At 31.9% G+C, this 22684-nt stretch overlaps 1 protein-coding gene across 3 annotated transcripts in view; it reads right to left on the bottom strand.

Moving 5' to 3' along the window:
- Positions 1 to 22684, bottom strand: part of LOC126740993 (uncharacterized) — an 88460-nt gene that overhangs the window by 30304 nt on the left and 35472 nt on the right. For all 3 annotated transcript variants that reach the window (XM_050447224.1, XM_050447223.1, XM_050447225.1), the window contains exons 11-16: positions 22017 to 22277; positions 13845 to 14056; positions 13576 to 13755; positions 13295 to 13520; positions 4098 to 4339; positions 3888 to 4045 (exon numbers count right to left, since the gene is read on the bottom strand). In XM_050447224.1, coding sequence (XP_050303181.1) covers positions 3888 to 4045; positions 4098 to 4339; positions 13295 to 13520; positions 13576 to 13755; positions 13845 to 14056; positions 22017 to 22277 — 1279 coding nt within the window. The remainder of the gene's footprint in view (positions 1 to 3887; positions 4046 to 4097; positions 4340 to 13294; positions 13521 to 13575; positions 13756 to 13844; positions 14057 to 22016; positions 22278 to 22684) is intronic.

Raw genomic sequence — 22684 nt, 5'->3', positions numbered from 1 at the left:
TAAATGAACTGAATATTGGACAGGAAATAAAAAAAAATAAAGTAAAAAATTAAGTTATTTTGATAATATTAAATAAAAATTAAAATTATCTTGTGTCAGGTTCAAAAAGGCCACCCTGTTTAGCAGTGCAGTACGTCAATCGATCATAAAACGACCTTCTCGACAACATTTCAATGGAGATACTATTAAATGCTTGCCTCATTTTAACACAAAGCTCTTCTAAATTAGTAGCCCATTCATTTTCGTGCCTATAAATTTGTTCTTTTAGGTATCTCCAAAGAAAAAAATCATTGGGGACTAAATCGGGGCTTCTGACGGGCTATTTAATAGTACCGTTTCCACTAATTGTTCGATCAATGCGTACCACCAATGCGTTATGAGCGGGACAACCATCCTCTTGAAACCAAACTTCTTCTAAATTGATATTGAGCCCTCGAATAGCAGGAAGAACTTCATGGCATTAAGGTTTCCATCGATAAAAAAGGGCCTATAAAATTGAATCACCTAAAATGCCAGCCCATACATTAACCTTTTGAGGGTATTGTGGACGTTTTGGTACGCTTATGTGCTTATTTTCCCTCGAATAACCCACTCTAATGGACGGATTATGTTTACCACAAATAAAGAAAGAGGACTCATCTGAAAACAAAATGTTACTAATAAACATTTTGTCCCGATTTGCCCTTTCCAATACTTCATGGCAAAATTCCATCCGGAAAATTTCTTGGGTTTTTTGCAACTTATAGCACTTGTACTTATTTCTTTTTAAACTTCTTCTAACCCTTAAAGGAGTATAGTTCTAAGACTCAATACCCGTTTCTTTGGCAATGGTTGTACTATTGCAAGGACAGTTCATTTCAGCAACAGCACAAACATTAACCTCTCGAAGCTTCCTTTCTGCGCCTAGCGGTCAACAGGTGGTTGCTCATTTGCGTAGCATTTCTTTTTTCGAACGTGAATGCATTTCTGCCTGATATTTCATCGACAGAACTGCCGGCATAATACCACTTAATAATTTGCTTTTTCTCCTTAAGAGAACATATTTTAACAAAAAAGTAGCGAGCGGTTTTAAATTTAATCTTTGCTGATTAAGCAGGAAGCTAGGAAGAAAAATAACGTTAAACGTTTAAAATGCAATCTCATATTGGCGGTGCAGTGTGGTGAGCGGAGAGCCGTGCGGCAGAAATATCAGTGTTGCCAAACGTATTAATTTGGAAACGGCATATATTGTGCCCTCTGTCTGTCTCATGCGGACTCCATATGTCCCCTCTCGCTTACGCTCATAGACTATTTCCTATAGGCGAGGTTTGAATGATTATATCTGTATATAGTATGAAGTATTATACAAAAAAAATTATAAAAAAATTATACACTCAATTTATATTTTTTGTTTACCAATTTCTACAGGCGTGCCAAATTATTTTTTTATCTTATTCTATCCTTAATTTATTATAGTTTTATCAACAGTTTAAATAAATACCAAAGACGTTCTTGAAATAAAAAAAATAGTAACTGGGCATGATTGTACAAACTCTGTGTGTGATTGATTTAGGGCAAATTGGCTAAACCCAAATAAATAAAAAACTGAAAACATAGTTTTCACAGTAAGACACACTGTATCTCTAAACAATCCTGACAAAATAAACTTTCTACAAATAAATCTGGACCAAAAATTAACATGTGGAAAACACTTGTTTGTAAAAGGGTTTCATCTAGTGTTGGAGTGAGGACTTGAGGAGACCCATGATCACCTCACTAGAAGAGGAGCTGATCTTTGTGTGCCATTTCTTAGACGCACCTAACTTTACAAATAGATTACTTAGAGAAATTCGTGAATTACCACTCAATGGGTTTAAAGCTGTTGTGAAGAGAATCGAATTGTCAAGTATTTTTAAAGTGTGCCAGAATTTGTAACTTGTGATGTTGTTTTAAATGATTTTAAATTGTAATATTAATTTTATTGTTTTTTAACTTATATACCTATTGTGTGTTTAAGATAAAATTTCAAACTGTGTGTGTATCTTATATGTAATAATCTTATGCGAATCTAAGATATACAGTATCGGACAAAAATTAAGCGACGCCATAATATTCCTAAAAAACTTTGTGACTGTACCTCGTATAATTAGGAACAATTTTGTAGTATCAGTATAATAGCACACCTTTGTTAATCGTATTTAAACATTCTTTGCCTCTTGTGATGAATAGCAAGAGATTAGTAAATTGTTATATGTTTTTATGCATTTTTTCATGGACAAAAATAAAGCGACTTGATCGATATTGTTCATACCATTAGTAGATAAACTTCGGTTTTGGTCGGTATCAAATCTATATTTTGTTTAAAAATGCCTCGTGGTAAAAGTTTTTCTATTGATCTTAAAGAAAGAATTATTGCATCATATAAGATGGGAACACCACAATACGTAATAAAACAAAAACTAAGGGTTTCAAAATCTGCTGTGTCGAGGACCATTCAGAACTATCGAATTAGAGGAAAACTAGTAAAAACAGACGGGTAGACCGAGAAAAACTTCAAAGAAACTGGATAGAAAAATTAAAAGGATCTCCCAGGCAAATCCTTTTCTGTCAGCAAAGCAAATTCTGGCTGAAGCTGGAGGCTCTAATTATTTCCTCTCGAACGATACAGCGCAGACTAGTTGAAGCATGATTATAAGCATGCAAACCTGCCAAAAAACCGCTTCTTAGTAAGAAGAATATTAAAGCATGTCTTCTGTTTGCAGAACAACATGCTCACTGGACACCAGAGCAATGGAAAAAAGTACTTTTTAGTGATGAGTCAAAGTTTAATTTGTATAAAAGTGCTGGTGTTCAATATGTTCGTCGTATTGCAGGTAAAAGACTTGACCCAAAGTATGTCCAAGGTACTGTAAAACATGGAGGTGGCAACGTGTTATTGTGGGGTTGTTTTCTGGCTATGAAATGGGACCAATTTACCAAATTGAGGGCATTATGGATAGGTTTAAGTATAAATATATCTTTGAAAATGTCATGTAAAACCTATAAAAATAAAGAGTACATTTTTGAAGAAATTAAAAATATATGGAAAAATATTGATCAAGATATAATTGATAATTTAATGTCTTCCATGCCTCAAAGGTGCCGCCAGGTAATCGCAAATAAAGGCTTGTACTAAAGGCTTGTTACTAAATATTAAGGGCGCAATCTGATAATGTTTTCTTTTATTTTTATTATAAGCGTCGCTTAATTTTTGTCATATAGAAATATTTAACTTTTCTTTTTATGATCTTGTTAATACGGAAGAATTTTGGTATGTTATGTAATAAATATATGTTTATTAATGAGTGTACTTGTTTTATTGAGTTTTAATTCTTCTTGCGTTTTTGCTTTTTTAATAAAAGAAAAAAACTGTATCGTCGCTCTATTTTTGTCCGATACTGTACATCCCCTATTAACCATTGTCAAAAGTATGTTGTACAATAATATATTTATTCCATTTCAATATCAAATTTATAGGGTGTTTTTTTACAAGGAAAACAAATATTTGAATATTCTAATCTGATCGTGGAATTATTTTTTTTTAGTTGCACCTCTAGCTTTAGTGGCACTAATGAATATGTCAGAAAAAATGAAAAAAACACTACAAACAAACACTAAACACATGAAAAAAAAACTTGACGAAATCACAGATTTTTTTATTCAAGCAAAAATAACCACTGGAACGCATAAAAGTTTAGAAAGTTTAAAACGCTAAAATGGAATTTGGAAATTAAATAGATGGAAAACTCAGGATCTATAGGAAAGAGATGCTAAAAACTCCAACAATTTAAACATAAAAATCTGCTTAACTGTTTTCAGTAATAACGCGGATATTTCTTAGATTTGTCATCAAAACATGAAATCCTTACCATACTGTCACTATTTTGAAGATCGTCATCTGATAAATCCGCCGCTGCCAACTTAACGATATTTTCCAGCTCGTGACTGGTAGAAGTTATCGGTTTCGGCTTTGGTTCTTCCTTGATAACGACCGGTTTGTCTACATATTCCACACCAGCAATTTTCCCTATAAAATATAAATACTTAAGTTTTGTTACGACTAAGTTAAGACATAATACCTGTTTCGGGATCCAATATGAAATCTTCCGGCTCCTTTTCTTCATCCATATCGGGAATGGGTTCGTCCGGACTAGGGAACGGTAACGGTTCCAGTCCATCGTCCGAATCAGACTCGGGTTCTTTTGGTTTCGGTAACTCTTTTACCGGCGGGATAACCTTCTTTTGCAATATTCTTGGGGTGGTATCGGCGGGCGTACCTTTTTTGATTTCCTTTCGCATTTTCATCTGAGATGATGTTATTCTATATGAAGAAAATATTATTAAAAACACGCAGGATTCGCGCTATATAGCATTTTCAGATTCCCCCTCACGTCACAGTTGGTGTAAAAGTTCTCATCCAGATAGTTATATAAACTTACATAGCAACCCAAAAACTTATTGTAAAGAATACGAAGGTGCAATCTTGAATTTTAAAAAGTGTAATTATGAAGCAATTAATGCGTTACTGCTTTGCACAGACTGGGATCACAAGATGTAGCAACTTTTAATGCCATATTAAAACTATTAAGATAAAAATTACAAATAATTAATTTCCCTCTTGGTTGGATTCTGAATTAAAAACAAATGTCTTTTGTGAAAAAAAAATGCATAAAAAATACAGACTGGATCGTTTAACTTCTGTTTCTTGAGAGCACTTTACAGGACACGGCAGATGCTTTATATAATAAAAATAGTGATAATATTACTAAAACTTTTTGGAAATATGTAAATTCCAAAAATCATAATAACAAGATCCCTGCTAATCCTGCTATATGGACTCTTAATGAAATTACTACATCTGATGCAAGAACAGCCCAATTATTAGCTATAGACTTTTAGAATGTACATAAAAGTATAAAATAGTTCAAATCAAGTTTATTAAAGTATTAGAACAGGAACAATTTTAACAACAACACAATATTAATGCCTAAAAAATTATATTATATAATTGCATCTAGGTTATGTATCTGCCAAAGAAAAGACAAAAAAACAATCGAACAGCTTAATTAAAATTAATAATTTCAACAAAAATAAGTACACAGTAAATGAAAAACTTAAAACAAAAATGACAACAAACGCCTCCCAAATCTTGCAGGTATCTATACCCAATGTATACAATGATGAAGGGATCAGCCCATTTAAAAAAATACAATAATTTCATATGCATTCAGAATTATCTAAAAGAACAGAAAACTGCCTAGGAAAAGAAAACGTGAACAAAATGCCGCAAAATCAAAGTAAACTAAGATATGTCTTATAGATAACAAATAAAACTGGCTTACATCTTTTCAGAAATCTTTTATAGTTTATAATATTATTTATAGTTGGTATATTATTTATAATTGGTTATTATTTACACTTGTCATAAATCTTTGATTATATCCTACTTATAGAAAGGAAAGACCAAGTTTTGATTAGATGTGAGTTTACTATGATATATGTGTCTGTGCTTAAGTTGTAAATTCTTGTTTTTATAAGAAAAAGATACACAAATAAGTACAACATTTGAACATTAAGTATGTGTTCATACTCATTATAGAGTTGATCAGTGGCAAAGAAAAGAGATTTTTTTCAAGAAATTTTTTCTTTATGAAATAAAGAAAATGTAATGCTGCACCACATTCAGAGGGTCAAGTGCGTTTGAATAAAGGCCACCCCATACAACTATGGCATTCTGCAAGATCGATTCTAGAAGGCCTTTATTTTAATTCATAAGGTCTTTGAAGGCCTTGTAAATTAAAATAAACATTCTTTTAGTTTTAGAAAGCAAATTGTTCACATGATCGGCCCATTTTAGATTTTTGTCAACTGTGATACCCAGATATTTAATGATATCAAGTTCATGAATAACTCTGGTTTAAACTCTCTAACTTAAGTCCTGATAATGGTAATTTCCGGAAATTGTTATTTGGCCTGTTGGCATCTGTTAAGAAAAATGTAATTAATTGAAATCACTAAACACTAGAACAGTGTCGACAACATAGGATATTACTAAGTATTACGAGCTCTCTTTTGAAAACCAGTGTGGTTTTTATTTAGGATTTTACACTTAACTAAAAAATCCGAAAGTCTCTCTTTGCGACTTTCTCAAACTTGGCAAATACACTTATTAGACTTATTGACTGGTAATTTATAACTTCAGCGTTATTTCCTGGATGAAGATGTGATTTAAAATGGGCAAAAAAGGACCTGGTAGGTACAAATATTTATATTTAATGAGGTTTGAACTAATATTGTCATGACCAGGGAAGCAATCATTTTTAAGAGATGCTATTGCAAGGTAAGTTAATTTTTGCTCACTGGCCTTAGACACATGTTAGTAATACTTGGATTATTATCATTTTGATAATTACTACTTAGAAGTATTTTATTGGTAATTTTTTATCCTACATTGATGAGGTAATCGTTCCAATAATTTGCGATCTGTTTTATATTACGAAAAGGTTTTCTATTGGGATCTAAGATATTTATATATTATTAGCCTCAGATTTTGGCTTATTAGAATTTGCATTACCTTTTTAATTCATTCTTATTGGCATTGGCAGAATGTTCTTATACCTTCTCACCTCAAAAACAGTTAACATATCTGATATAAATCTAAAAGTAACAGACATTTTCAAAAAACTTTGCATAATTGATGTTAATAAAGAACTAAGGCCCCAATGGCATTACATCTTCCTTTATAAAAAATCGCGCTTTTGATCTTTCTGAACTTCTCTGGCTTTGTTTAATAATGGAAACTATCTTTCGTCAGTCGAATTTACAAAAATAAAGGCAGAAGAAACGATATAAAAAATTAACGACCAATTTTCAAAAATGTTTAAATCCCTAGTTACAGATTACCTAACCTCAGACTTTGAGAATGTTCAGACTTCAATTAAACAAAAAGATAAACTTAAAAAATATGCTGATAAAAATATAAATGATTGAAGCTCATAAAAAAATTTCCTTGAAAGTATAAAAACATTCTATCAAATTTAATTAAAAAATCTAAATATGCTTATTTTAGGGAAACATTTTCAAAATTTTACAATGACATAAAAAACTTGAGACCTAATTAAACAATCAACAAGCGAAATGAAATTTATGACCAAACTGAAATTGCCAACACATTGATAGATTATTTTGGCAATATTGGAAGAGACCTGGCTGCGAAAATTTGTTGTAATATATACATACAATTTTTCTAGTAAATTTAGAGTCTATTTTTCTATTCATGATCAGAAAATTTACTCAGATGAAATAAATAATAGGTTGTGTAATGAAGTCACGATATTTAAAGATAATCATCATAAGCCCGTTAATAAAACCATTACAATACTTAATTAATCTAAAGTTGGAAGAAAGAATATTCCTTAATATATTGAAAAAAGCTACCATTGCTCAAGTCTATAAAACAGGAGATTAAAAATAGGGAAAACTATAGACCAATAGCTATAGTTGCCTGGGCACGCTTTTTGAGAAATGCATAAAAATTAATACTGGAGTTAAAGGACAAACGTATTTTATGAAGTTCTCAATATGGTTTTCGTCCCAGGATAATACATAATCATATTACAGAGTAAGGACATTAAATAATCCTTGGGTATTTTTTATTGATCTGCATGTGCTTTTGATAGGCACCCTGTAAAGTAAAAGGTTTTCTAGCGCCTCCACCATTTATTGTAACTTATAACTTCATACATGTTTGCCTTTAGTTTTTAATGTAAACCTTGCTTAATGTAAATAGTTATTTTTATAGGAATATTTAGTTTTATTTGGTTGGCAATTGTGAGTTATAAAAGCGCATGAGGGGGCTCTCCCCCCTCCCTTTTTTAATCTGTACATAGAACGGTAAAGAACGGCAAGACCAATATAAACACTGAAGACTGAAAAACAGGTGATTTTAATTTCCCTCGAAATACCTAAAAAACATATAAAATATTAAGAAAACTAAACGTTACATGGTGTCAGGTGTGTATTTCGAGAGACAAAACCCACAGAGAGGCAGTACAAAACTGGATGATAATGGATTTTCTGAGAGCACCACCTGTCATGGATTTCTTTACCGGCAATGTTGCAAGAAATTGGGCAAGATGGTGGCAAAAATTCGAGCTCTACCTGATGGCGATTGAAAAAAACGAGGCTGCAGAAGGGGTCAAAGTGGCAATCTTTCTGAATCTGGTAGGAGAAAATGGTGTCGAAATTTTCAACACCCTAAACATAAAGATGGAAAAGGCCAAACTGGAGGATGTGAAGAAGAAATTCACTGCATACTGTGAGCCGAAGAAGAACATAGTGTATGAAAGATACAGATTTCTTACATGTAAGCAGAAGCCCGACCAGTCCATAAGTTCCTACATCACCAAGCTGAAGACTGAAGCTGAAGACCCTGGTATCCTCATGTGAGTACAGTGAAAGTGATGAAATGGTCAGGGACATGGTAATCCTGGGCATGCAGTACCAGTCCTTACGTGAGCAGCTATTTCAAACGGAGAAGCTCACTCTGGAGAAGTTGGAGGCGAAGTGTAAGATCTACGACCAGGACAAAAAACAAATGGAGGACATGGGGAAAGCAGAGCCTTCCACGAGTGCATTGGACGCTATAGGAGCACGCAGAAATAACCAGGGGAGTAACAGTTTTAATTTTAAGGGTTTTAATAATACAAATTCAAGAAACGCTTTTAAGAATAAGTATAATGATAATAATAATAATACCAAAATTACTTACAGCTTTCAAAAAAATAATAAATTTAAAATGTGTGGTAAATGTCAAACAAAACATGCTTATGGTCAGTGTCCAGCTTTTGGAAGATTTTGTACATTTTGTAAAAAACCAAACCACTTTGAGTCTTGTTGTCTTGCTAATAAATATTTGGATAAAAATAAACAAAGAAATGATAGCCATTTTAGAAAGAAAAAAATAAATAATTTAGATTTTTCTGGGTGCTCAAATTCCTCGGATGATGAATTTTTTTTGGATTGCTTGCAATTGCAATCAATAAACTCTGAAAGCAAAAAGTACAGTGAGCAAAAAAATAAAAATGAAATCATAGAAAAAATTTCGATAAGTAATGTTGATGTGCTTTTTAAGGTGGACACGGGAGCACAATGCAACATCCTGCCTGCCAAGACTCTACAGAAACTAGCACCAAACGTCCAGCTCAATCCCACCAATGTCAACATTACAGCATATGGTGGCGCCAGGATTGATGTCATGGGATCTACAAAGTTAGATTGTATAGTGCGTGGTAAGAAATACCTTATTAAATTTTTGGTTGTAAGAGCTGAGGGCAAACCTATATTAGGATTGGAGTCTTGTTTACACTTAAACTTAATTAAAACAATTGATAGTTTAAAAAAAAATTGTGAAAATATAAAATTTTCTTCAAAAGAGCATGTCATAAAAAAGTATAAATGTGTTTTTGAGGGGCTTGGCACTTTTCCAGGGGAACCTTATAAATTTTCCTTAAAAGATGACGTGAAACCTTGTGTTTTTCCTGCAAGAAGAATTCCTAAAGCTATAATGCCAGAGTTTCAAAAAACATTAGATAAATTAGAAAAAGAGGGGGTAATTTGTAAACAAACTGAACCAACAGACTGGGTTAATAATATTGTTGTTACTGAAAAGCCAAACAAAAAATTAAGAATTTGTTTAGATCCGTCAAAGTTAAATCTTTATATACGAAGAGAACTGGGTGCAATTTTATATGCAGCAGAAAAATTTAGTTATTATATCTATGGCAAAGAAAATGTACATGTTCATACTGATCATAAACCCCTTGTTAGCATTTTTAAAAAAGACATAAATAAGGTCTCAAGTAGACTACAAAGAATGCTTTTAAGGCTAATGAAATACCAATTAATAGTTTCTTATTTGCCGGGTAAACAAATGTTTATTGCAGATTTGCTTTCTCGAGCTTTTTTGAAACACCCTGTAAAAGATGACCCACAAAATAACTTTCTTGTTCATGATATTCAAAAGAAAATATGTATGAGTGAGAGAAAAATGTCTCAGTTAGAATCAGAAATGAAAAATGATAATGTTTTAATTTCATTAAAATCTTTTATTCACAGCAACTGGCCTAAAAATATCAAAAAAATGTGCAATGAACTAAAGCTATTTTATCAAATAAGAAATGAGTTGTCTGAAGAAAATAATTTAATTTTTTATGGGGACAGGGTTGTCATACCAAAAAATCTTAGAACTTTAATGTTAAAAAAACTTCATGAGGGACATTTAGGCATTAATAAATGTAGAGCTAGGGCAAGGGAGACTATTTATTGGCCAAATATAAGTAATGACATAGGCAGGTATGTTTTGAATTGTCAAACATGTCTAAAGTTTCGTAATAATAATTCAAAACTACCCTTATTGCAACATGAAATGCCAGAAAGACCTTGGGAAAAAATTGCTATAGATATTTTGGAATTTAAGGGATATTTGTTTTTGTCAATAATGGATTATTTTTCTAGCTGGATAGAACTAAAAAAAATTAAGAATAAATCAGCTGATGACATAATAAAAAATTTGAAACAAATTTTTTCCATATATGGTTTTCCTAATTTTATAGTATCCGACAATAACCCTTTTAACTCGTCAAGTTTTCAAAATTTTTTAAGTGAATGTAATATAGTTTTAATTAATTCTAGCCCGAATTACCCTAAAAGCAATGGTTTAGCTGAAAAGTCTGTAAATATTTGTAAGAAAATGTTAAAAAAATGTTTTTATGAAAATAGGGGTAATCTGAATGACATTGATTATTATCTTTTAAAATACAGAAATACTCCAATTCCTGATCTGGGTTTGTCACCAGCTCAAATGTTATTCAATCGCAGACTAAAGGACAATTTGCCTATTGTGGATTCTATGCTTAGTCCTGGACTTGTAGATTTTAAAGAATTAAAAGAAAAGAAAATTAAAAGAAGGACAAAACAAAAATTTTACCATGATAAAAATTCAAAAAACTTGGCAGGTGGGAAGGTGAATCAGGATGTAATGTTTAAAAAAAATAATGAATGGGAAAATGGTGTTATTATGGATAAATGTAAGGAGCCCAGGTCATATCTAATTAAAGATAAATTTGGTAATTGTTTTAGAAGAACTAGACAACACCTTATTATAAAAAGAGAACCTGTGTCAGATATATCTAATAATGAAAATGATAGTAAATATAAAACAAAATTTTTCAGAGAACCATATTTTTTAAGAAGTAACAATAAGGTATCCGACTAGTTACATAAATTTAGAACGTTGTTCTTAATAATTTTTGCTCATTGTATATTTTGTATAAATGTATGTGTTTGTTATTAAATTTAGGATGTTATTAAATTTATGATGTTATTAAATTAATTATGTAAACTTTACTTTCTTTTAGAAATTATAAATTGTTTTTTTTTATTGGAATTATATAATTTTTTAGAATAAGCTTTTTGTTAGTACTAAAAAAAAAAAAAAAAAAATATAAATAATTATCTCATAAGGGGGGATGTAAAGTAAAAGGTTTTCTAGCGCCTCCACCATTTATTGTAACTTATAACTTCATACATGTTTGCCTTTAGTTTTTAATGTAAACCTTGCTTAATGTAAATAGTTATTTGTATAGGAATATTTAGTTTTATTTGGTTGGCAATTGTGAGTTATAAAAGCGCATGAGGGGGCTCTCCCCCCTCCCTTTTTTAATCTGTACATAGAACGGTAAAGAACGGCAAGACCAATATAAACACTGAAGACTGAAAAACAGGTGATTTTAATTTCCCTCGAAATACCTAAAAAACATATAAAATATTAAGAAAACTAAACGTTACACACCCCATCCAATTTTATTGAAAAAAACTTGAAAATTTTGGAATCAGAGATATGGTATATGACCTCTTTAAGCCCTATTTAACAAAAAAAACTACACAGGTTAAAGATAAATAATGCTTTTAGTAAAACATGCAATATAGAGATTGGGGTCCGGCGTTGGTGTTATTAAACCGATGTACCATTGCCAGATATCAGTATTAATGAATATTTCTGCTTTACCGAACGGAAGGAATGTCAATGCATGAAGATTGTAAATGGAGTGGAATCTGTCAAATATCTAGGAGTCGTTCTGGATAGGAATTGGTGATACGAAAGTCATGTACGGTATGTTGTTGGAAAAATTAATATTACACTAAGGTAACTATGCATTAATAGTGTTTTAAAATGAATGCAGAACAAGAACATATATAGAATACCATATATGCACAATTTTTTGACGAGATCCGAGATCTGTGGATAAAGATTTTTCTACTAATCCGTTAGCTTCTTTTACATACTCGCAAAAACACATAATCTTTTTAGGACAAACCTGCAAATAGAAAAAGTATGGACAAAGGAAAACTATCAGCAGATTTCCTCTCAAATTGTTTTATTGTTCTAACATTTTCTTGTTGTCTCTATTTATTTTATAATAGGTAGTTAAGTACATAAAATATTTAGTGGTAGTTAAACTTTCTATAATAGTAGAACAGATTAACACAGAATAATTTTTAATTAATTTCGAAATAGCAATACCCATACATTGTATTTTATAATGTTAGGTATATGTATGTAATGGCTTGATATTTTAATAATTATGCAAACTTTTTAGGTCGTAAAAAAATTTAATACTAGGGGCATTATTATTGTACACAAGTTCCATACAAGCTACTTGTAGCTTTTGGACTCTAGAATTATTTATTATATACTTTTGTAATAGCCGAGAAAAGAAATAAATATATTCTATGTGCTTTTGAGGATGGAAATATTGATTCAATATATACCAAGTTAAAATAAAAACATATCAGTAACCAACTTTTAAAGCGTCCTTCTGCAATTGTTGAACTTACATGCTCCTATCATCACCACACGTTATAGTAATATATAACATGCATACTTTCACCGCACTTTGTATGGTCATCAATCTCCTATTAATGATACATACAAATGAAACAAAACTTGACGTCTTTAATTTGAATTTTGGGATAATAAAATTTGTGCTTAAAAATGTACTTATTGATTTTTAATCAATTATACAAAATTAGATTTAAGTTATTCCTTCGTTAATATACTATTTGTCACTATAAGTTTAATATATTGCATGTCTCTTTTAATGTTTTAACTTGACTTTTTACTCAATACTTTAATGTTACTTTTTCGTTAAATTGGACGCTAGTCGTTGACTTAATAAATAAATAAATAAGATAGTATCTTCTTAAAATTGCTTACCTATTAGGTGTACTGGTAACCATGCTCGAAGGTTTAGGAGCAATTTTAATGGGCGAAGTAAGACTGCCGCTGTTTTTCGGAGCGACCTGTATAATTTGCTTGGTCGTATTTCCGTCCTTTTTAACAATTTTAATCTGAGTCTGTCCAACTTTCGGGGCGACTTTGACTATGGTTTGCCCGCCGCTAGTTGCTACTTTGGACGTTGTCGAGTCCAGTTTGATGATTCCTTAATAACGAAACCCGTTAAATCGTTAAATGTACCCGGTTGAAGTCGATCTTACCAGCAGTCTTGGACATGATGTAGACTCCCGAGCTGAGAGAGGGCAGCTGCTTCTGGTTAATTCTGACGACTCCGTTAGCATCAGGGATCAGAATGTTCGAGGGTAAAACTTGTTGGGTGTTGTTTCCGTTTTTAACTGAGCTCGTTGATTTTGATGTGGACTTTACTGGCGTTATTGTGACTAAAACCGTACAAAATAATATGTCAGAACCTCTACTGAAACTGTTACTTTAGTTAGGTATTTGTGTCCAAAATTTTTATAACTTTTACCTTTTTTAACAGGAGTTGGTTTCACTTTAACGACATCCTTATCAGAAAAGTCTGAATCCTCTTCCAATTTGATCCTTTTGTCGTCAAAATCATCATCACTTTCGTCCGATTCGTGTTTTCTTTTCACACCACCCTCTTCGTCCGATATGGTTCCGCACCACTCTTTTACTTGGTTCATCGCTTTTTGTTTGCAAGAACGTTGAGGTCTATTACTGCAATAAAATGAACTTTTTATTAACCAAACAAAACAAAAATATATGTAGTCAAACATACTATAATAAGTTCTAGTATATACTATAATAAAAAAGTAATAGTAAAGTCCAGTGCAACGATATATTAGAATGGTCACCCGTCAAAACACCAGCATTTTACTTCTCAAACAATGTAAATAGAAGATGGATGACATTGTTTGGCAGGTGGAATGCTGGTGTTTTGACGGGTGACCATTCTAATATATCGTTGCACTGGACTTTATAAAGGTACATCACACACACAATTTTTCTTAAGAGGATTATTCACCCATAAATTTCTGTTTCCTGGATAACTTTTTTATTTTACAATATTTTTTAATACGGTTTTCACTAATGAAATGTACATATTTTTGTCAAGAGTTGATAGGTGCCAGTTTTTCAAATTTCTAAAATTTTGATTTTTTATTTAAAAACCAAAAAGATAAATAAAAAAACCTTTCCATACGTCTCTAGATACATCGATTTTAGAAACATTATATTAAAAAACCATTTCAAAAAAAATAATAATAAACCTTTGAGAATGGAAATACAAAATTCAGGCATTTTTCTTATAATTTCTTGAACCGCCGATAAGTTTAGTATCATATGACAACAACGCACGGCCGGGCTACCGTGAATCAAATCAAGAAACGCGCGACGCTTGTTCGGCCCGATCTGTGCTAGCGACGGTATCGGCTACTGTTCAACAGCAATAATTCAATATTATGCAAAATTGAAATGTTGATTGGCATTTCACTTAGAAGTATTTTATTGCGAAGGTGTTCCAATTTTCTGCACGTTGTTCTTTATACTATTAGGTTTTTTATGTTTATTTTTAAGAAATGGGAAAAAGAAAAGAAGGAAAGTCAAAAGTTTATTATTCTAAACGAAAAAGTAGGAAGCCAAAAAAGGATCAGTTTAGGCCTAGAATGGCTGCAAATATAGAATAAGAATGCCACATTGCTTTTACTATTTATATATAAATGAAAATAAATGATTAATTTTGGAAAGAAAAAATGATTTAAATAAGAAGAAAAATAAAGATTTTTTATTTTAAATGTCTACTGCCTGTAGAATCATTGTAGAATCATAGATCCTAGCTATAATAGAGGCATGGAAATTCGAAACCCATCTAGAACTTGAGCTGTAAATGACAATTTTTGTATTACATTTGTTTGGTTTTTCTATTTTCATTAGAATATACCACTTCGTTGTATTATAATTTTCATTTTTGTATACTTACTTATATAACTGTTTAATATTGTCTTATATTTTATACAGCTTGTTCTAAAACATGTACCTACGTCGTTATGAGTACACACAACATCCATAAACACAAAAAAAAGTGTAATCTAATGTAACGAGTTCAAAACTGAGACACATTTTTTTTAAATTAATTGAACTTGGGGTTTATTTTATGGCCCTTTGATGAAGCTCACGCGTATGTCATAATTTATTTTTTGTATTCTGATTGCTAAGAACTGTTTAAGAAGGCATATTTAAAGGTGATTACCATTAAAAGAAATTAATATTTTTTTATTTCTCTTTGACGAGAGCTGTATATACAGGGTGGGTAAACGTAAACGAAACGGCTATGTCCGGCTCGTAAAGATTTTAAAAAGAAAACGCTCGGACCCGTCAATTTAGATTACCACGAGGAAACATTTTCAGAGTATAATACCACCCCTATCTGTCATCCCTTAGCCAGGGTGGAACTAACCTCAAAAATTTTAAATGGAATAGTGGCTCGAGTTATACCTTGTTTGCTCTTGAGGTCTTTTGATTTTCTTTACGGCTACACCTAATTTAAAGGATTTTACTTCAGCGGTTCTCAAACTATTGACTATTTTAATATTTAATATAGTTTTCTGGAAAACCTGTATTAAATGTTGGGTGTTTGGAAAAACTATTAAATCGCAATTCTTTATCGACCTATTAATTTATAACAATCATACATAAACACTAGTCCAACAAATACTGAAAATGGCCATCGTTATAAGCCATGCAATAATACAGATTTATATATACCGGGTGGTGCGTCGCCGAGCGGAACATAGGAAAACCCATGTAAATTTTAAGGGAGTCAATTATTGTCTTCTCTGTACATTATATAGAAAAAATTTAAAATAACTTTTTGAAGAGACCAATCTGGCAAAGCCTTGTGCAAAGTTTCAAAAAATTTTAATAAGCTAATCTTGAATTATTCAATGTAATGTAATTGCAAAATTAGCAAATTTTCAGTTCAGGTAAAACCATACGGGCACCAGTAAAGTGAATATTGTCACTGATGTGAGGAAAAGTGTCGATAAATCAGTCACAGTCGATATTTGAAAACAAGTATGAATTATTCAATCGACGAAAAAATATCCATAATTAAGTGGCATTATGCGGGAAACAGTTTTAGAGCAGTATCTGAAAAGTTTTCAGTTTATTTCCCCACCAAGCCCATTCCGTCCATTTCAACTATTAAACATGTTGTCAATGAGTCCAAAGGTACCGTAATAAATAATTGTAAATGTTCAACTCAGGATATCGAAAATAGAGCCGAAGAAAGAGAGAACAGAGATCGTAATATTCTACTGAGTGTGGAGAAAAGCAAGATGGTTAGTACGAGGGTTCTTGGGCAAGAGTTAAATAAACAACATACAACGGTATTGCGCACTTAAAAAAAATACAAATATTATTCGTATAAATTCGAAAAACATCAAGAGTTGCAGGAAAGAGATGAAGAGCGAAGAATGGCATTTTGTTTTGAAATGATGGAAAGAGCAAATAATGATAGGAATTTTTTTAAAATATTTGTTTTACCGATGAATGTACATTTACCCTCCACAATGAACCAAATGTTCAGAATTGCCGGTATTGGAGCCAAGAAAATGAACATCGCTTTGTTCATACTCGGACACAATATCCCCAAAAAACAAATGTATTCGTGGGAATTATCGGACACCATATCATTGGACCCTTTTTTATGGACTATAACCTAACAGCTGAAACCTATTTGAACTTATTTCAAAATCAAATTGGACCCACCTTGGAAGAAGTTGTTCAGGAAGATCAAATGATCTGGTACCAAATGGATGGTTGCCCGGCCCATAATACTCATATGGTTAGAGAGTGTTTGGAAAATGCTTTTAACGGCAATATTATTGGTCCACGGTACCGGATACTTTGGCCAGCCAGGTCACCTGATCTTTCACCGAATGACTTCTTTTTGTGGGGTCATTTAAAACGTGTCATTTATAAAAGTGTAAAATTTGAGAATCTAAACCAGTTACAAAACGCTATTTCGTTAGAATGTAATAAAATTTCCCAATATCAACTTAGTAACGTTAGAAATTAATTTTATGATCGGTTAGGATATTGTTTAGCTGTTAACGGGGGGTTGTTTAAACATTTGATGTTTTTATGTAATTTTCTATTATTTTTGCACTCCCTCAATAGGTAATAGTTGTCCGCAATTATTTAAATGAGTACTATCCTGGTCGCTGGATTGGACTGAGAGGCTCTGTTTAATGGGCCGAGCGGTTGCCTGACCTCTGGTTTTTTTTTCTGGGGGGTCACCTAAAGAGTAAAATCTATGCTACCCAACCAGCTTCAATAGAAGAATTGCGCGAAAGGATTACATTTGAATGCCAACAGATAACTCCTGATATGCTACGAAATGTGCGACGTCGATTTGAATCTGTATTATTGCATAGAAGTTAACGGTGGCCATTTTCAGCATTTGTTGGACTAGTGTTTATGTATGATTGTTATTAATTAATTGTTTGACAAAGAGTTGCCATTATTTTCTAAAAAACTGCATTAAATGTTAAAATAGTCAATAGTTTGAGAACCGCTAAAGTAAAGTCCTTTAAACTATAGGTATAGCCGTAAAGAGAATCAAAAGACCTTTCAAAAGAAGCTATAACTCGACCCACTATTCCATTTATAACAAATTTAAAGGATAGTAATACATTTTTGAGGATAGTTCCACCCTAGCTAAGAAATGACAGATGGGGTGGTATTATACTCTGAAAATGTTTCCTCCTGGTAATCTAAATTGACGTGTCCGAGCGTTTGTTCAGCTCGACATGGCTGCCGTTTCGGTTAGCCCCCCTGTAATATATACAGTGTATCCCAAAATTTATGTCTAAATTCATTTAAAATTCAGGGGTGCTCAAAAATAAATTACGACCATCAACTTAATTTTTTCAAATGAAAGCACCTTTTTTTATTTAATTTTTAAATTTCGCGTGGAATTTTATATATGTTTCATGCATCATATCCTATACCTAAAGTCAACAGTTATCGAAAAAAAAACGACCAAACATTATTATTGAAGTTCACCTTACGAGTCACCTTATCTCTGAGATTTTTTATACAGAGCAAAATTCTATTCATTCGTGTTTTTTTATTGTTGGCTGGGTCCCTTTTTCTTTGAACAAACTTTAACGGGACAAGTGTATCTCGATTTTCTCAAATTTGAAATAGTTCCAGCATTACTAGCTTTATTTCCAAATCCATTGAACCAAGACTATCCTGACAAAGAACTAATTTTCCAGCAAGATGGCGCTCCTCCGCACTATGCTGCCACTGTGCGTACATTTTTGGATGAAACCTTTCCCAATCGGTGGATAGGAAGGAGAGGACCCATCAAATGGCCTGCTAGGTCGCCTGACCTAACATCAATATACTTTTTTTTTTGGGGATATCTCAAGTCGAAGGTATTTTTTAATAGGCTAAATAATCTAGACGATTTGAAAGAGAGAATTCGCAGAGAAGTGGGTGCCATAACTCCGGAAATGATTGAAAATGTGAAACGAGACTTTATTGATCGCCTTGTATATTGTCAAGCCGTAAATGGCAACCATTTTGAACATTTAACTTAATTTTTTTTCTTTTTTTATTTGTTACAGGAATCGTCTTTTTTTTTGATAACTGTTGACTTTAGGTATAGGACACCATGCATGAAACATACGTAGAATTCCACGCGAAATTCACAGATGAAATTAAAAAAAAGGTGCTTTCATTTAAAAAAATGAAGTTGATGGTCGTAATTTATTTTTGAGCAACCCTATATATACAAACTTCACGTACAAAAATGCGCAACTTGAAATAAAAATCGACGGGTCACACCCCTGAATTTTAAATGAATTTAGACATAACTTTTGGGATGCACTGTATATATATAATAGTGTTAGGCATATTTGGAAATGAGATAATTTCTTTTTTTGATCTATAGGGTTGCTTCTACCCTTTTTTGACGGAAGTCACTCACATGTCTCTAATTTATTATTTATATCTTAATTACTAAAAACTGTTTTAGGTACATATATTTGAAAGTGAGACAAAATTATAAACATTTTTATATCATTCCTGCTCTCCCTAAATTTGTGATACTAATACCCTCCTATATAAAAGCATTTTTTATGAATAAATTAAATCCGTTAATTTGAATAGTGAATAAACTGTATTACCAGAGGAACATGAGGATATTTTGATTGAACTTATACAAAAATGTTATTTTCTTTACTGAGACAAACGTCTTGAAATACCAAAATACGCGTGCGACTTATTTGTTAGTAAACGCAAAAGTCCAACCGCATGCAAACTAAAAAATGCACCAATCGGTTCCTCCCGATGAACCTCTCTGGTAACATTGACCCGTCTGCTGCGAGACGAACAGTGTTCTGCTTTGCTTTAACGATGCGTTGTTGCCAAATGCTCACCTTCCCGATAAAGCGCGTTAAATCCATTTCAGGCAAAGTCACGTGCTGATGATTGCTCTTAATGAAATGTGAATGTCACATGTTTATGTTAAACAAATATATGTAATATAAAAACACTCTCTCTCCTTTTTTATTCTACATATAGCTTAAAATTCTCAACATGTTTCGGACACAGCAGTGTCCATCATCAGGGGGGGATAAAATGTGTGTGACTTGTGCTAATTTTAAACATTTTCTAAATATTTGTGTATTATGGGCAGGTATAGTTAAGATATATTGCCGCCGAATATTTCTATTATAAACATCTGTACGAAATCTGTTTTTGTTATAAAGGTAAGGTGGACATTTCAATTTAATTATTTAAAAAAATAACCTCTCTTAACCATAGTAAGCCATCAGGGCACAGGCTGTCTTCGTCGTATTCCAAATATCAGATGTAAAGACACAGAATCCGGGTTAATAATTTTGGAACTAAATATGCTATAGAGCAAAGAACCCAATATTGAGCACTGAAATACTTCAACAGTAACCTTTTGTAAGGCTGAAATTTTGTCTATCTATCATTACCCTCTGCCCTATTACTTAAAAAGAATGAAATAAATTCAATGGCAAACTTCAACATCAAAGCCAATATAATGTAAGATTGCAAGAAATAGCTAATGATTAATCATATCACTGTAATCTAATAAAATGAGTATAAAAGCCAGGTTATGCTCTTGCGCATTAACAATATCATCCACAATATTAAGTATCAATATAATTTTCCCCCAAAAATAAACTGATCTGATATTCGATAATTTTTTCTAATATTTTTAAAAGAATAGGCAAAATACATTTTGAGTGCAAGTGAAAATAGGATTTAATTATACATAAATTCATTATATTAGTTATGTATGAAAGTATAAAGAAGCAACACAGGGTTACCAAGGTTATATTAAGGAGATCAATTCCAAAAGCCTGAGATGTTATTTTAAGAATAATATTGGCAATCTGCTCTTCAGTACCAGTATTAAATGAAAATATGCCATTAAAATGATTATTAAGATATCAACTCATTATTTCCTGTTTTGCAATGTCAAGGATTTTTAAAAGCTGTATAAAATAATTATTAATTTCATTTGTTTTTTTTTTTTTAATTACCAGATATATTTTTAGATTTATTGTTTAGTTTTTTTAATTCTTTCAAGAGTTCCTTAGCGTTACTATTTTATTTTTTTTTATTTTTAAAATTTCTTTTTTCCAATCTAATAGCGTTAGTTGCTTACAATTTCAGTGCTCAGCTTGTTTAGTACATCTGTAACAATTTAGTACCTGATTTCTTAATCTTATCAACAGCCTGACATTGTCAGTTACCAAGTACTGTATTTTTTATCTTTAATGGTATATGTATATTAAAAATATCCAGAACTGTTAAGAATATTTACTTTTTTATCTATATCGTCTGTTAGATAAATTAAATAAAGTTTATGGAGAACTCAAGGGCTCTTATGTAAATTTTCGACATGTATACTAATGTTAACATCTCCAGGACTAAAATCGTTGTCATATTTTGTATAAAATTCTATCAAGCTATGAAATTTTTATAGCAATTTGCATTGAGAGGTGTATAAATATTTCCCACAATAATGTCCCACTCTTGACAATGTATCTTTATCCATACATGCTCTATAGTTTCTAAGCAGCCACTCAATATTACACTGTAATCCAGATCACATCTCACATAAATATAAAGAATAGCAGAGAACCCAGGACCCTTATGAATCTCCATGATTTATGTTTCTGTCAGTTGACATAAAACCAACATATTGACTACGACCCTAAAGGAAAGACTCAATAAGTTTCACATCATTAACATCCAGATAGTTCATTCTGAGTTCCCCTATAGGAATCCCCTATAGTTCCCATATAGGAATTATATTCGCTCTTACTGTTACTGTTTTTGCTCTACTCTTACTGTTTTTAATTCTTTAATTTTTTCTCTTATCTTAAAGAAACTAGGCTGAAATGAAAATAGGCGAATCTCTGCAGGAACGGACATGTCATCAAGAAATAAATTGATGAAGTAGGCATAGAATGCTATATGCGGTGGATCAAAAGAAGGAATTAAAGGATTCTGTATTTAATAAGTTTTTACTGTTACTTAAAACTTGTATAATCGTGTTTTGTTTTACTATTTTTCACATTGGAACTTGTTCTATTTATTTAAATTTCAATGAGAATTGACTTACCTCGACACGCCGCCATAATCGTCACTAACGCCTCCAACGATGTTGCTGATGGTAGGAAGACCTATCTTGGGAGCAATCGGTACGTAATTACTAGCAGACGCGACACCGGGTTTTGGATTCGACGGTCTGCCGCGCAACTTGGTGGACTGGGCGGCCTGTTTCGCCTTCTCTTCTTTCATCTTTTTCAGTTGCTCCTCGAACTGTTCCAGCATCTTTTTGCAATGACTCAAGTTGCTTACCGGCTCCCACGTGTTTGAATCACTAAGATAAGAATATGAAGGTGTAACTAGACATAGATCCTGATATTAATCCAGTGAGTGCAACCTCGAATGAATTGTATAGTCTATAGTTCGGAACTTTATGAATTTAGTGATAATTTTCATTAGAATTGTAGGAATCTAAAGTTTATTAATCTGATAGAATCCCTTAATTTATAAGTTTATGCCGTTGTGTTGATTAATACAGATAGCCTTTAAATCATCATTCTCTTAATGCATTAAAAACTTCATATGATGGAAATGGTATAATTTAGTTATGAGATTGTCAGTTGGGGTTTTTTAAACTGAAAAATGTATTTTATAAGGTACTGTTAATAAAAATAAATAGTAATTGTATTATGCATAATTTTATATCTAACAATATTTAAGAATATTATTCCGCATAAGCAA

The sequence above is a fragment of the Anthonomus grandis genome, chromosome 10 (genome assembly GCF_022605725.1).
Source record: "Anthonomus grandis grandis chromosome 10, icAntGran1.3, whole genome shotgun sequence".
Classification (NCBI taxonomy): Eukaryota; Metazoa; Arthropoda; class Insecta; order Coleoptera; family Curculionidae; genus Anthonomus; species Anthonomus grandis.
Note: the sequence above shows the minus strand (reverse complement) of the source record. Positions and strands in the feature narration are given on the sequence as shown.